The following is a 16,812-nucleotide window of genomic DNA, read 5'->3' on the forward strand; positions in this document are numbered from 1 at the left end:
ATGGTGCAAATAAGCAGCCACTGTGAAAGGGCCTTGTGAATTTTAACAAGATGCCAGAAGATCTCTAGTTGGTTTCTTAAACTGGAAAATTTGCAGTCACACAGGACAGCGAAAAAAGATGTGTGAAAGGGGCAAAAAGCCTTATGAGCTCTAGTATTAAACTGTTCAATTTGCTGGTCAACTTCAACCAACCAGCTGATTCTGTACCAGTACCTTTAACACAAGACAGTGAAAATAACCGCTTTTGTTAGGCAGTTTGAAAGGGGTTAAGCGACCACAAAGACGCGCAAAGAGCAAATTTTTGTGGTCGACTTCGCCCTCACAGGACAGCGCAAAAAACCCAGCGTTTGATGAGCAGTGTGAAAGGGGTTAGTTACTTACCACAAAAAGATGCCTGAAAATTGCTAGTTAGCATACTTATACCAGATACAAGAAAGACGAGACAAAGCATTCATATTTTTTTTGTATATGTATTAGCTTTCCGTAATAAGTGTTATGGATACAGATTTACACACGTTTTGTTTTTTTAATTCAACCTATCAATTTTTTTTGTCCTTTTTTTCCTAAAAACATTTATACACAATTGCCTTGAGATTGTAAAATATACATATTTGTCCTTCCTGGTATTTACAGAAGCCCACCTCCTATACTGTACAGGAGGCTTTAAAATGAGACATGTCATGTATAGAAAAAAAAACCGCAAAAAAATATGATAACAGTCATGGGTGATTATTGTGCTTCTTTTCCTCAGCATGGGGGGTTGGGATGAAATATTCCGGATAACGGGATGAGGACGAACTGCGGTAGTCCTCATGGATCCGCTCTTTGGAAGTCCTGCCCCTCCCGTCCTGTAGATACCGCTCGTGTTAAACTAAATAGAAATGAGTGGCGTCGACTAAGAAGGTTTACGAGAGTCCCTGTGCCTGTTGGTGGGATGACGGACAAGCGGAGTGGATGAGCGGTTGCGCATGAAGTACATTCTGCACTGGGAATGAAACGAGCCCCAAAGTGGAGATGGGGGGGTGTTGCCGTTTTTAAAAATTTTTTTTTGGCACTGCGCAATGGTCGGTGTGGGTGTCCGCCCGGCCTCATCCGCTCTGGATGTACTTCTTGATGACCACACAGCCGTGTCTGAAGAGCGGGCAGGGGAGCGATTGTAGCAGCGTCCAAGTGTTGGTGCAGGGTTCGATCGTCTCCATGTTGCCCAGCGCCGGACCCTCGCTGCTCACGATGCCCCCTGTGGCGTAGATCTTCCCGTCCAGGATCACGGCGCTGGGGTGGAGAACACATGGATAATGACGGCTATTTCAGTTTGGAAACTACTGGTTTTAAAATGTCTGATGGTGGCTGGGGGTTGGTAAAGGTTAGGTTTGGTGTTGGTTATATTATTTGGTTCTTTTAGGTTAAGGTTGGCTACAGTTGCTTCGGTTAGGTTACGTTATGGTAGTATTGGTTAGGGTTGTCAATGAGACTGAGCAGAATGAAAACAGAAGTGAATGTGAAGCCCTGCGAGAAAAGTCAGCAGCGTTGTTGTATTGGAAAACAAATTCTATATAATCTTAAAATATTACTGGATGTCCAAGGTGAAAGGAAGAAAAAAATCAAAATTCAGGTACATCGTCAACATTAAGAATGTGACTTAGAAATGAAAAGTGAGGGAGGGTGGCTATAAAACCATCAACCTCACCAAAAAAAAAACCCCAAATGTGCTTATTTGATATGAGAAACAGAAACAGGAGTTTGTGTGCAGGGAAGATTAAAATTTGGGCTATAAGCAGATTACGGCTTTTGTGTCCTCACTCTCACACACACACACCAAGTCATAAACACTGCTGGAAGTGGAAAAGATTATTACATAAAGCTTAAATCTATTGGTTCTGACCAGGAGTGGAGAGCGTGCAGCAAAAAAAAAAAAAAAAAAAACGAGCCGCTGTTCTGCCTGATAAACACGAGGACGAGGAGGAGAAGTGCTCACGTCCCTCTCTCAGATGAAACATTATCATCCTCTCTTCCTCTCCTGTATGATTACCTGCTCGACTTCATCCGCTGCACGCGACGCAATAGTACAGACGACCCCCGCGGGGACCGCGCCAGACCGCAAATAGCTAATTTCTGCAAATAATTCACACTCCCTGAAATGTGATTCAATGGCTATATTAAGAGTTTAAACAAGAAATGGACTAATATCCCATTACTACTGGGGCCTTTTTTAATTTTTTTTAATACTGCCTTTCTATTTCTACAATCCCTGGTCAGCCTGCTTTGTTTTGACGAGCGCCACCTTGGGGATTCTTCGGGAGAAGACTTTTTTTTTTTTAAAGACATTTCTGAATATGATGTGTTTGTGTACGTTCGTACGTGTTACCTGCAGAACTGTCGCGAGTGGTTCATGTTGGGTCCCGCCTTGATGTTGCCTTTGTCTGGGTCGTAGATGGTGGTGGCTCGGGCGTAGGCTCCGCCCAGGATGTACACCAGGCCACCCAGACTCACCGCTGGAGCGTATTTGTTATCTAGACACACACACACAGATCATTGTTAAAACACAAACACACACGGGAGACATTTTCCCTCCAGTCATAATGACATCCATTTGTTTTTCCACACACTTGCCCAAATATTAGGAACAGCTCTCAGCACGATGCAAACTGCGTGTGCGTGCGTATCGAGAATTCGACACACAGAAAGCTTATTTCTCTGCGCTCGACGCCCGAGGCCGAAAACTCAGATGGGTGTAAAAAAAAAAACACTGATAAAGAGTTTGTGTCTGGCGGTGGCGCAGCATGTGGCTTCGTCTTTATCACAGCGCAATTCAAAAACATCACCTATGTCGGCTCTGGGACGTGTTGGTGACGTCTTGTAACAACGGCTTTTTGTATGAATAGAGATTATGACACACATTCACAAGTAATTATCATGAATTATCCTGAGTAAATAGTTTAGGCTACAATCTTACTACATTTATTTTTTTTTTTAATAGGTGGCAAATATTGCACTGTTGTGGACAAATCTAGCAGTGTTGCAAGAGTTTCCTGAGGTGGCTCGTTACCATTTGTGAAGTCACCGAAGGTCATGGTGTAATTTCGGAATTTTGTTGTCTATTGTCAGTGTTGTGGAGGAACTAATTACATTTAACGAGATTACATGCAAAACGTAGGTAACTGTAATCCATCACATTACTGGGAGAACATGTGTAATCAAAGCCCAGTTTTGTTTTTTCTTCTTGTCCCATGATCACAATTGTAGTCACATCTGAAAAATAGCCGCAAAAGCTCAGATTTATTTTTCCCCTTTTATATCATATCTTCCTTCTAAAGTGACGCTTGTGATTGGCTCGGTCTGGTCATGTGCTATTCTGCTCTTGTCTCAAACATGACATATTTTTCCAAATATGACCTTTGAAGTACCACCTTTTAGTTTGTCTGAGATTTTGAAAAGGTTGACTAATAGTAACACTTTTGAACACATAAAAGAACATTGACTTTTATAATTTTGGACTTTTTATGGAACAGGAACATTCACTTATATGAAGCAATATTGTCTAAATTGTTGTAAAATTGTCATTATGTTAACATGGTATGGTATGGTGGTTCTCCACATGCTGTACACATTAAAACCTTTTTTAGTATGTATTTACATTTGATCATGTTTTGTTCTCAGTTTATTATTTGTGTAAAGAACAAATACATGACTCATTCCAAATCATGATCTATGGTTTTAATGCTCTCTTTAGTTCCCTCTTGTGAGTTGATGCTGGACTTTTAGAAGGCAAAGTGCATGAAATAATTTGTTTAAAAATTTTCAGTAAAAATATCGTAAATAAATGCTGCCATAGTATGGTCGTTAGACATGTTTTTTTGTTTACGTTTTTGCTGTTTGTTTGGAATGAGTTAGCGTCGGACTGCGACACCAGAAAGTGCATGAAATCATTCATTCAAATCTTTCCGCCACTAGCCTGGGGTTTGACATGTATAATAAGAATTTACCAAACTGGCAAAATGGAATCCAGAAAGGAAATCAACTCAATAGGAGTTGTCACAATTTTCGTGACAGCATTTTTGTTTTTGCTCGTGTTTTCTCCCCCCAAACGTTTCCTCGGATGCCCTTCAAAACCCAACCAAAATCTCCACTCAAAAAAAGGGCTTTAAATGGCCGATTCATCATCGTCATCTGGGCTTGCCCGTTGCCATGGTAACAACACCAACAACAACAAAAAACGTTCAATGAAGAACAATGAAGTGTTACAATATGTTTGCCTTAAAAGGTCTGCAAGGTGTTCACTTGTCTGCCTCTGGTTGAGGGAGAACACTGTTCCTAGGCAACCATGCTCACGACTAAAAAAAAAAAAAACCCCCCAAAAACTAAAAAACTGCAGATTATCATTAGGACGCGTTAAAAATGAATTTGAAAATAAATCTCACTTTGCACCTTTTTTTGGTAGGTTCTTTTTTTCCACAGCATAATAAAGTAATAGCCATCACACACGTTATTTCAGAAATATGTTATTAAAATGTTATCGTGAATGATAACAACCAAAAAGCAATATTTTTTTATTCACATTAGTTAAATACGAAAAACGTTCAGCAGACCCTTGATTCCAAGTCAAAATTACAAGTTAATTTAAAGAAAACTTTTTCCCACTTGTTCCGATGACAACTTTTTATTTAGCAGAAAAATGTGTAACAAACCAAATCAAGTGACTTTCACCATTTTAAAAGTTTAAAAAAAATGCTTTTTCAAACATTATTTTAACATTGTTGGTAGTTCCAAGTAAAACATAAAAACATGTGCAGAGAACATTTTGCAGATTAGCGATTTTGGCGATTACCTTATTTTTTGGTTTGTTTATATTGTCGTCATTGTTCTTTCATGTTATATTTTCTTCGGCATTTTTACAAGAATCTGCAGTAAGATATTTTTGTGACAAAACAACGTTTTCAGTAAATCTTATTTTAAATATAAATGTATTACAATTCATTTTTTATTTGACCATTTCCATATAAAAAAGAAAAAAAAATTTTTTTTCCAACTTTTGGACCAAACATTACTTTTAATCGTAGCTTGAAGTCCACCAATATGTTTAAGTTTTACGGGTCAACTCCCTGGCTAATACACAGTGGTATGTTGCTATATAATCTTCATAAAAAACTATAAACGGTGCAATCTAACGTCATAATAATAAAAAAATAAAAAGTCCTGTCTTTGTTCAGGTTTGGGATTTTTTTTTGTGGGTTCGTGACGAAATTTTACTTGACATTCAAGTTGGAAAAGTCCACAGAATAAAATAAAATGAAATTTAAAAAAAAAAAAAAAAGAAAGGTCCACTGTACAAAAAACACAAACAAATAATAGAATAAAATGACATTTAAAGGGTGGGCCCACTGTAAAATAAAAACTATTCAAACAAAAGCGGAAGAGCGCACTGCACCCGACTTACCGATCATGGGCGACTCGATGAAGCTCCAGGCGTCGCTCTGCGGCACGTAGGACTGCAACACGCCGGCCGAGCGTCCCGCTTCGTTGACGCCGCCGAACACGTACACTTTGCCGCCGCACACCGTGGCCGCCGCCGAGTGCACGGGCTTGGGCAGCGGAGAGATCGTCTCCCATTGGTTGGTGATGGTGTCGTACCTGAAGGGAACGCAACGAGTTAGCGCGAGGCGTTTGATTGGATAAATACTAGCTCGGCATCGTTTACGTTTGTTTGATCGGATTCGGCCTCAGACAAAGAACACAAAACAAATAACACTTGTATTACAAATCATCTTTCCCAATTGAAATGAATGGGAATCATTAATCCGTACCAGCCTCTGCAAAAAAGAAAAAAAAGTTTAATGTGATTTTTAAGAAGAAAAATAGCACTCTCTAATATTGTACTTAATATAAACTTGCAGTAAGGACATGATTTAATACAATACAAAGAAATTAAACAGTTTTTGCCACATTTTTGCCTCGATTCAATGGACATTGTACTCCTCCTTCTGGTGTGCGCGCGTTGGCCATCAGAGAGCAGTATAAGACAAATGTACAGGCAAATCTGGGGTTTATGTTTATTTTGACAATAAACCTCAACTGGGAGTTGCATTAAACAGCCTGAAGCCGCTTTTTTGAAAAATGGTTCACCAATTTGCTGCTTATTGTGAAATGATTTGAGTTGACTGCCACCAAACAAAGTTTTGCTCGCAAGTCAAAGCAAACACAAAACAAACAAAAAAATTAAACAAACAACAACAACAACAACATCGGACAAAGGACGGCTCGCATCTTGAACAACTGAGTCTGGTCAAGGCACCGCTGTAATTGCCTATAGATGTCACAAGATGGCGCCAAAGCACTACTTTTATATTAGATAGGGCTTTGTTCTGAGTACTAAACAGCAAATAGGTGACATTTCAGCATATAATGAAGAATGTTCTGAAAAAACAAAAGACAAATCCACAAATGCATTTGAGAGGAGCAAATTGCAAATACACTGGGAACACAGTAATTCTTGATCCTTGGTGTATTTTGACCAAAACTTACTAGAGACGTTATTAAGACTCCTGACAACTTTTGAATTGTAATATATATATATATATATATATATATATATATATATATATATATATATATATATATATATACATATATATATATGTCTCTCTATATGGGTCTCCTTTAAGGTCTAACCTTGTTGCTTCTAAACGGGCTATGCCCTACATAAACATAGCACTAATGTATCACACACACACACACACACACACACAAACACAGGGTACAGTAGGCTTCGTGACTTTTGGCTGCAGGGCTGACAGGCGTAATTAGCCGAATGCGGGCACCACCAGGGAGGAAGAAAAAGAGTGAGCAATGCGCACAATGACTGCAATTAAAGCAATTGCACAACGCAAACATATGTCGACCGACACACGCCATTAAGCCCTCGCGCCAGCCGCCATCTTGGAGCAAAAAATACACCGCTCCTAATGTAGACCTCCTGTGTGTGCAGTGGTGCTTCTCCAGTCGACGGTCCAAAGGGGCAAACTCCAGTCTCGGCTCTAGGTGCTTTTTTTATTTAATTAAAAAATTTTTTTGCACTTAGCAGATATAAAAAGTAATATTATATTGCAATGATGAAATCATAAAAATACAAATTATGTGGTAAACAATTGAACAGTGTATATATATATTTGGTTTTATTCACAGTATTTTATACTATCTCTAATGATTTTATTTTTATTCACTTAAAACAAATAATTAAAAACAACATACAGAATAAAACCTTTCCAGAAAAATGCACAGGAAGTGACCAGTTTATCGTAACTTCTTCCATCTCCTAGGCTAAATTTAGCTCTTCCCCGACAAACACAGCACATCGCTAGCTAGCCCCCTTAGCTTAGCTGATGGTAGCATTCTGGCGAACAACTCATAGTTTTATTTGTCAGATAATTCCAACTCCATCGCTTAATTTTCTAGTTAGCACTCCTTTTCTATTAGACCGGGCTTTGGCGCCAGTTTGTGGCATTTTAGGGCAAGCGCAAAACAGTGAACAGGTGAGGTTTTTTTTTGTTTTTTAAAGAAGAATCCAGATGATTGACGTGCAAACAAGCTGCTGGCGTTTGTGTTTGTGTCTGTCATCTCTGATAGGGGGCACTTTGTGAAAATGGCCCAACGGATGAGCATGTGAAATTCATTAGCGGCCCAGTGCTTGACAGCAGGGCCAGTGCATTGTGGGTAAAGTAACAGTAATACCACCCATTGAGTAGCCACTTGGCTTTGTTTACCCCCGCAGACGAGCTCGACGGGCTGACAGGGACGATTTACTGGAAACATCTTGAAAAACTAAATCGAACAGTCACAGAAAAGACCAAAAAAAAAAAAAAAAGGTGTGAGAAGCCGAAAGGGGCAGTGAACCCTCATCTGTTCGCAGTTCATCCATCCATCCATCCATTTTCTGAGCCGCTTCTCCTCACTCGGGTCGCGGGCGCGCCGGAGCCTATTCCGGCTATCTTCGGGCGGGAGGCGGGGTAGACCCTGAACCGCTCGCCAGCCAATCGCAGGGCACATAGAAACAAACAACCATTCGCACTCACATTCACACCGTTCGCAGTTCAACGTTCACAAATTCACCCATTCACTTTTTTTCCTGTGCAAAATTAAGTAGTAATTGATCCTTTTGCGGGGTTGCAAGGCGACATATTGGCAGGGCCCGTTCCCTATGACCGCATCTTCTTGATACCACCCGAAAGGCAGCAGCCGGGGGTCTGCTTTTTGGCGGTCATGCGACCATCTGATGGAGTCGCTCGGACAGACGGACGAAGTCAAGGTCGGCCAAGACACACGCACGCACACACACACACAGATTAGAGCTCATTTCGGCGTCCTACAAAAAGATGTTTCACCTTCACGTAATCCCCGTGGGACACACACAACACAACAGGCATCCCAGATTGACACATAATCGCTCGGAATTAACTCATTCGGACCAGGTTGCCGTGATCTCGCTATCCTTTCGTGGACTTAATGTTACGCCCTTGGTTACTGTTGCTAAGGCCGAAAAGCTATAAAATATACACACAATGTAAAATTTTTAAAAAGTTAAGTGAATTTAAGCATGAAACAATTTTTATGTGGTGTGTTGTGCTGTGATTGGCTGGTCTAGATTTGGGTAAGGTCCCCCTCGCCTCCTTTAGTTTTGATGCACCGAACAACTGCGAAATATGATATATTCAGGAAAAAAGTCAATTTTGGGAGAGTTCATTTTGGGGAAAAAATCAATTTCAGGAAAAAAAATATTTTTGGGAGAAAATCTATTTTGGAAAATAATTGATTTTGAAAAAGTTTACTTAATTCAAGAGAATTTAAATTTTGGGGAAAAGTATTTTTTTGGGGGGGGAAAAAGTCCATTTACCTAAATATATTTCTCAAGAAAGTCAATTTTGGGAGAAATGTCAGACAAAAGTCAGTTTGGGAAAAAGTCCATTTCAAGTAAAGGTCAATTTTGGGAAAAAGTCAATCTCGGGAAACAGTCTCTTTCAGGAAAATGTCAATTTATGTTCATTTCAGGAACAAGTATATGCATTTCTGGAAAATGTCCATTTTGGGGGAGAAAAAACAACATTTTAGAGCGCATGCCTTTCAAACTGATGTCAAAGCGACGGAAGCAAAACAAACAAGGATGCTAAGTTGTCAAAGTGCAGCAAAAGTCAACACTTTTAGCTCTCTATTTTACTCTGCGTAGCTAGCTAGCGTCCTTAGCTTAGGTTGTGTCAAAGGGACACAAGCTAAACATAAAGATGCTTAGCATGGCATACAGATTGCACAGCAAAAGGCAAAGCGAAAGAAAAGTCTGTACGAACGTCCCGACCGGGAGCTTAGCTGATGTTAGCATTTGGGTTAAAGAGCTAATAACACGAGAGCGTGAGTTTACAAATAATACACAGCTTACTTTGGAACAAACAAAGTTAGATTTTTGAGGGTTTCAAGTGACTATGTGGACAACCGTATAGCTTTAGCTGGAGCCAACTAAGCTAAACTAAGGTAAGCTACAAAGCCCAATGAGCCTAAGCATTTTTTTAAATTTGTTTTTATTTTTTCTATAGCGACAACCTTTCATTGTCATAGCTACTGCGCGTCTGCAGCCATTCGCCTTCATTTTTTTGCCGGTTTAGAAGTCGACCGAGTCCCAAAATGGCGTGATCCATCACAATGAACATCACGTCTGCGCACATTCTTCACCGCTACATTACCCGCCGTGTTAAATAAAGTCTGCCACCAATGAGGCTCCGCATCTGTGTTTGATTTATTAGCGGGGGGAAGTTGGCGTCGATTTCTTTTCATCAACTCTCCTGAGTGGAATAGTTTTGCACTGTCGAAAAACTCAAATAATTAGTGAGAAAATTAGGTTATGTGACAGCATTTGTCTTCATTTTGGGGCAAATGTGTTCATCCCCTTCCGCGAGAGACCACATGCGGTGGCGAGGACCAAGGGTGTCACATCAGGAGGCTGGTTGCCGGGCTGGGGGGGCGTCAACCTTGACAGCCCAGCGGGTGCCACCGCTGCGAGCTGGCCTAATCCAGAAGAGCAAGGGATTAGCTCAGTAGGGGGGAAGCCTCGGCAGGGGGCTTTGGGAGCCTCTTGTCCCTGACTGCTGTAGGGTCGCCCCCCCTGTGGTGCACCCCTTGGCACCCCCCACCACGAACCACAACAGCTGGAGGCTCTAACCTGAACTCCAATGTGGAAACACTTTCAGGTATTCATTAGCAGTGTGGAGAAACAAGAGATAACTCTTGAAGGAGTTTTCCCATGATCCTCTTTGTTTCCCATGATCCCCTTTGGATCCTATGAGCTTCTTTGCGTTTCTGGAGGTTACTGCATCGCTTACACGCTCATCCTGACACATTCCCTTTTCAATTTGGAGCTTCAAAAGTTGTGAAAGAACCAAATCTGAACCATTTGTTGAGGTAGGAACAAACCTAAACAAGGGGAGCTCGCAACTACTAATCGTTACTGGTAACTTGCAAACCTGACTGAAATGAAAAGAGTCCGCATTAAAGCACTCCAGGATGATGGCAGCTCTCTTGTTTGCTTGACAGAGGTTGTACGGAGGACCAAAATAACTGATCTGGAACATTTGTCAAGTGGAAGCCTAAAGTAGACTGGAGCCAGCAACTGCTAACTTTTATTGGTATCCCGCAAACCTGAAATTGGAAAGAGTCCGCATTAAAGGCCCGGGACACACCAAGCCGAAGGTCGGCCCTTTGTCCTCGTCGGGCACTCGTTGAGCGTCGGTGACCCTAGTTGGTCCGGCCAAAGGAACAGTCGGCCAGGTCTGCAAAGCGTAAAGTATTCCACAAGACTGGATGTGCTCTCGTTTTAAATGACAACTTTTGTAAAGATGAAAAGAACCGATCCGAACATTCAGTTGAGGTAAGGAACCAAAAGGGGTGGTGGAGCCAGACCACTGTCCAAACAAAAAAGGACTAAAATGTGTCATTAAAGAAAGAAAATACCACAGATGACGACAGACAAATGCACGTAACTATCGCTGTTTCAGTGGAAAGAAGCCAGATCGGGATTTACTGTATCGAACAGTACCGCTACTTTTGAGTTGCCAAAGTAGCTGTGGCTGTTCCAATGAGCCGTAACGCTTTGGACGCACAAGCTAAATCTGCATTTACCGTATTGAACTGTACCGAGATGAACCCATAAGCCACTAGGCTTTGATGATGTCTCACTGCTATGACTTTGTGTTACTTTTACGTAACCAATGTAGCCATCATTGTATCGGTCGAAAAACAAGCCGGATCGGAATTTACCCTGGCATATTTTTTACCATGATGAACAAATGAGTCGTTACGCTCACAACGGGACATAACGTTAAGCAAAATCTCACGAGGCACAACTAATGTAATCCGCCGAGTCAGGTTAGTTTAAAAAGTACACAAAAATCAGAGGATCTGCTCGTTTTGTTAGCCCAACATCTCCGCTGAGCGACTGCTACATTGGGCGTCGCATTGCTAACAGTTCCTTATGAAATATTAAGGGTCAATGGCGCTTGAAGGACGCGCAAACCTGTGCGCAGCGTGCAATAAATAAAACAAAAGCGCGATGGCGTGATTGGCACATCATTAGACAGGCATGAATTATTCAATATTGTGCAATCATATTGCTTTGCCAAAGGATCAACATGCCGGGAAGAGGACGGGGCTCAGATTGCGAGTAAAAAGCTTCCCCCACAACGGCGCGACTCACGTCCCCTTAAAAAAAAACAAAAAACGTGTCAGTCATTAGCAAGGGGAACTGTTGGGCTCCATCGTCATGAGTGTTGATTTGCGCGGAAGAATGGCCGCATCCCGGCCGCTTTGCGATGCCTGTGATTGAAGACAAAATTGCGACCGTGGGCTGGAATTTCACGGTGACACGCATGAAAGAGGGACGGCAGCGCAGGTGGCAGAGAAGACTGCAAATGAGGCGGCGAGACGAGCGAGGGCTGTACACATGGCCATACCTGCGTACTGTACAATACAACAATATTCAAAAAACGTGATTTCAGCAACACCGTGTCATTTTTTGGGATCTTGGAAATCGAAAAGAGCAGCAACCAAAATGAATTTTCATGCATGCGAGTCCCCATAAAATAGATTTCAAATGACAACAGTCTGCAAACTTTTGGATGGTGATCAGGGGGACGAGGGTTCTGCCATGTTTGGTAGCACTGTTTTCTTCTTCTACTGTGGTTCGGACCTTCTTCTTCTTGTGTTTGTTTGTCCGGGAAGCTGAAGCCCAACGACTTCTTTCAGAAACGCTAAATACGGTAGCGACGACAGTGGAAAATCCGAAATGCAACGGAAAAACACATTTTAATTGAAAAGGTAAGACAAGCTTCCTGCAATTTTATTGCGGTACCTTGCTATAAATAAACCATAAAGCCAGAAAAAACAAGAATTATTCTCAGAATTGCTAAATATGTTGCTAATGAGGGGAGTCCAAGCTGAAAATTGGAATGCTGTCTACTAATGGCTGCCTCCCGACCTGAATGTAAATCAGTTACACTAACCGTCTGAAATGTTCTTGCAGTTTATCGCCAACCTTAATGGTTGTGTCCTGGCTTGAAACAAAACTTAGTTTGCTGATAAACCTGTAATTTGTAGCACTGTAACGTGTGTCTGCTCTTCCTGGCTGTCGGACTTGTCCTACTGTATTTCTGCACAGTTTGAGTTGTTCTACTTTCTTCTCTGTTTATTTGCTGCTGTGCGAGAAGCCGGAAAACAAAGACGACTCTCAGAGGTGCTAAATACGGCATTAACAACAGTAGTAACATCTGAAATTGAAACTGATAGTGAAAAACTGAAATGATATCACAGTTTATTGGTAAAGCTAAACGGCTAGGATTTAAAATGTTACGCCTGTACAACAGTATTTAGTGTCTCTGAGAGTAAATTTTAGTTTGGCTTCTCCAACAGAGAAACACAACTTGAACTGTATGAGATGAAAAATATGTTTTTATTGTAGTTGGTTTTTCATCTTTCCACCCCCCCCCCCCAAAAAAAGGAGAAAAAAATGCAAACTGTAGAAGAAGGCGACATTTTATTGCTTTCGTATCAATAAACTGTTTCATCTCCAGCTGCCGCTGCTCTTAATTAACAACATGGGTACTATTATGGAAATCATGATTTATGCTCCTGTAGTAGATAATAAGTAAGTAGAATACAGCAGTATGTAAAAGCTCTTTAACCCAAATGATATTTTAAATGCGATAATCTCACTATAACTAAATCGAAAGACTACTTTTTCAAGCACTGCACGATGCAAGACGATGCCGTCTCGTCGACAGCTCGTCGAATAAATGTGTTCAGCTCTGCACGTTCATACGTACACTTTGGCAACAAGGACAGCACACAAAACGATCGGTTGAGTCCGTGCGCATCCATCAGGCGACGAGCGACGCGGCAAATCAATTTGCATCTGTCGCGGCGCCCCCGAGCCGCCATCCTCATATCAAACATCGGCAGCCATTTCTAGCCGCTGAGTAATGATTCCGGAATGTTTTTCGCTTTCCAGTCGCAAACGAGACACACGCTAAGACTTCCCTCTCTTCCGTTGCGGGGGGTCGCCGCGGACGAACGTTCCGGCGGCGGAGAATCGGCACTTAAATCATTCACTGCCAGACGTTTTCAAAGCCGTGTTCCCCATATTAGCAGCCGTTTTAAAGCATTTTGAACTGACCCCATAGAATGCACCCAACCTAGCAAAAAGAAAGAGTAGCCTCTCCTCTTTCACCAGAAAAAAAACTAATTAACAGCACGTTTGTTTTTTACTAAAAACACTGGATTCTGACAAAAAAGGTGGAGAAAACAAAAATTTTGTTAAACGAAATATCTCTAGCAGAAGAGTGACGTTGACTCAAATGTATATTTGTTGCTTTTGTGACACTTCAAATCAAACAATAAAACAAGACTGAGAAAGGTCTTTTGATGGCAAACTAATCATTTATCTGCAGTTATAAAACTATGAGACACGCACGGCTTGACTTGAACGACATGACGTTCGTCATTCACTCCATGAACTTCGTCATCTTTCCTCATGATCGACACATACTGTCTATCCCATGCATATACATACTCTGCTCGAGTTGTCCAACTTCCAACGTGCTGGCATTTCTCTCCCTCATCGTCGACGTGGCAAGCCGAGATTCGCTGCCTAATCTTAATCTTCTACTCAAAAGCTATGCTGATCTCAAACCCAAAGCGATGCAACGCTGCCATCTTGAGGGATCAGTTCACCATTACAGTGGTTTACAAGAACGTTTTTTTTTTTTTTTGCGGCAGTAAATGGTTGGATTCCAGTACACACATAGCAGTGAAGGAGTCAACTAACTTGTTTATCAAAGCGGGTGTGAATAAAAAGCCTCCGGAAAGTTATCTTCCTCATCTACTTTAACGCACTCGTTTTTACTATGGTTCAGTTGAAAACTTACCTCTGACTGCCCAGAAGTGACAAATGTACAATTGTGCTCAAACAAATGTATAATTGTGACCTCTAATATATGTCGTGTGAAGAAGATGGATGGAAGGATTTACCGTTGGAGCTTTTGTTCAGATTTGTGGGTGTTGGATTGAAATTTTTTAGGATTTTGTACGGTTCGGTTTTAGTCTGACTTTCTGGAATGGACTAATCAGGAAAACGGAGGTTCTACTATATTTTCCACGGGAAAACTGGTGTGACTGTCCTTAGACCGTCAAGTTTTCACTGTAAAGACTAAAAGGTTCCAAACTGCAGCCCCTCAGAACACCCCCGGTAAGGGATTGGCCTTGTATTTATGAGTGCTACGAAATAAATAGCTTGCTGATAATCTGTCGGAAACGTCGCCGAGCGCTCGCTTCAGCGCGTAATTTACGACACCTGTTTCCCCGAGTCCACGTCGCCGACCAGCTGCTCGCTGTCGCAGCCCGTCTAGTTGCAAATGTTTCCTGTTGCTGCTGCTCCGCTCTTCTTAACTGCCCGGCCGTGCTTACGTGTTCAGGCGTTATTAAGATCGTCCATCAGAATGAATGGAGAAGTGACACAGAAATATGACGGGCAAATTTCTGACATCCATCAAAATCAACAGGATTCTTGGGTTTTACAGAAATAGATCATTTGAAGGAAATATGTCGAAAATTGTGACGTGTCCGCTTCCGAAAACAATCATATAGCTACCGATTTGACATTTGATCGTCTTTCTGCTATCAACAAAAAATCAATAGGGTTTTTGTTTTTCAGCGGTTTCGTGAACATTTGAGGAAAATGTGTTGGCAATTTTCACCCGGACAGCGCCGAAAACTATTCTTTACCGACCTAATGGACATTCGATCCCGGCGACGGTGGCCATCATCTTTCTGACTATTAATGCAAATCAATAGGTTTATCCTTCGGAGAAGATGAAGAAGATTGGTTGAAAATTGGCACAGCACAGAGAAGAGTAGAGTGTTGTTCACAACCCTGCCCAACCTGAATGAATAACAAAAAAAAAATCATCTCCGCACCCAAATAAATCAAGACAGAAACGGTGAAAAACAGTTTAACATTATACTGTACCTCCAAAATTCAGTACTACATAGTTCTCAGCCTTTGCACGTGTTTTTGGCAAATATCTGCAAACGTATGTTATCTAAACATGGTAATCGTTACACAACCTGGAGCAACCATATAGTTTGACTGTCTTGCTTCAGATACCAAACGCAATAGAGTTCTTGCTTTGTGGACAAAGTATCAAGCAAGACACTGATTACCAGCTAGCATCCCTGCTATGTTTCACAACGAATAACTAAAAACATGATGGTTTGTGTGTCATTCCTAAGTGGTGTTGCCAAACAAAACAAGCGTGTGGGTACAAATCAAATCTCCATAAAACTTTGATAGTAAATTATGCATGAAGCGGCTGACATTAGTCTCGCCTCACAGACGCCGCACACAGCAACAAGAATGGCAAAAGATTGCTCGTCTTCCCCGCTTACTCTTCTTCTTCTTCCTCCTTGTCGCAGTGACACGTCGCTAGCTGCACGCAGCGCACATTAGCCGGCTCATTCAACCACGACTCGAGGGGGAGGAGATGAAAGAAGATGAAATCTTTGGATTTTACCATTAGCACAAAAAACAACCACAGTGACCCGGACTCTTTTGAATGCTCGCTACAGTCCTAACCCCGTGTCACAAATGGTTTGGCTCAAACTGACCAGTGTGCATTAGCGTCCTAAACATGACTTTGCCGTCTGAGGTGAGGTCGCTGGGTTGCGTTCATAGATGCCTTTGAATGTGAACTTAACGGTCTTAAAAACTAACTGCTTTATGTCTGTGATGAAACACCACTGAAAGGCCTCAGCCTTGGTGGAGTCCTGCACTCCATCGAGGGTTATTCTACAGGACTAGCTTAGTTAATGGGATCGAGTACGCATTCATCTGCTCAGGAGACAAGTGACAGAGGCTGCGATTGTCATGGCAGTGCATGAAATGTTGCCATGTCACCAAAAACAGGGAATGGTAGCGACTATTTCTCTCGACTGGAATAGTCACTAAAGTCCATGACATACTGCGATGACGCCACAATGGGGAATGTTTACAAATCTTTCTCAAGGCTGGAATAGTCATGACGAGCGAGAAGCGACATTTGTTTCTGGAATGGTCCTGACAGTGCATGACATGTTGTTGTGGCGCCAAACACAAAAGGTAGCTGAGCTAAGGAAGAGGGACAGAAAAGCCATATGACACATTCACGAGTGTCTATACTGGACCCCATTTAAGGGACAAGCAACAGTAGAATAGTCACAACAGGGCACGATATGCTGCTTCCATCATAG

The 16,812-nt window shown here is 41.8% G+C and overlaps 1 protein-coding gene across 1 annotated transcript in view; it reads right to left on the reverse strand.

Annotated features, from left to right (window-relative positions):
* Positions 1 to 485: 485 nt before the first annotated feature.
* The window catches only part of LOC133416767 (kelch-like protein 29), a 163,645-nt gene continuing 147,318 nt past the window's right edge, over positions 486 to 16,812 (reverse strand). The window contains exons 13-15 of the mRNA XM_061703933.1: positions 5,435 to 5,628; positions 2,366 to 2,510; positions 486 to 1,272 (exon numbers count right to left, since the gene is read on the reverse strand). Coding sequence (XP_061559917.1) covers positions 1,089 to 1,272; positions 2,366 to 2,510; positions 5,435 to 5,628 — 523 coding nt within the window. The 3' untranslated portion in view covers positions 486 to 1,088. The remainder of the gene's footprint in view (positions 1,273 to 2,365; positions 2,511 to 5,434; positions 5,629 to 16,812) is intronic.

Source organism: Phycodurus eques, chromosome 18 (genome assembly GCF_024500275.1).
Source record: "Phycodurus eques isolate BA_2022a chromosome 18, UOR_Pequ_1.1, whole genome shotgun sequence".
Classification (NCBI taxonomy): Eukaryota; Metazoa; Chordata; class Actinopteri; order Syngnathiformes; family Syngnathidae; genus Phycodurus; species Phycodurus eques.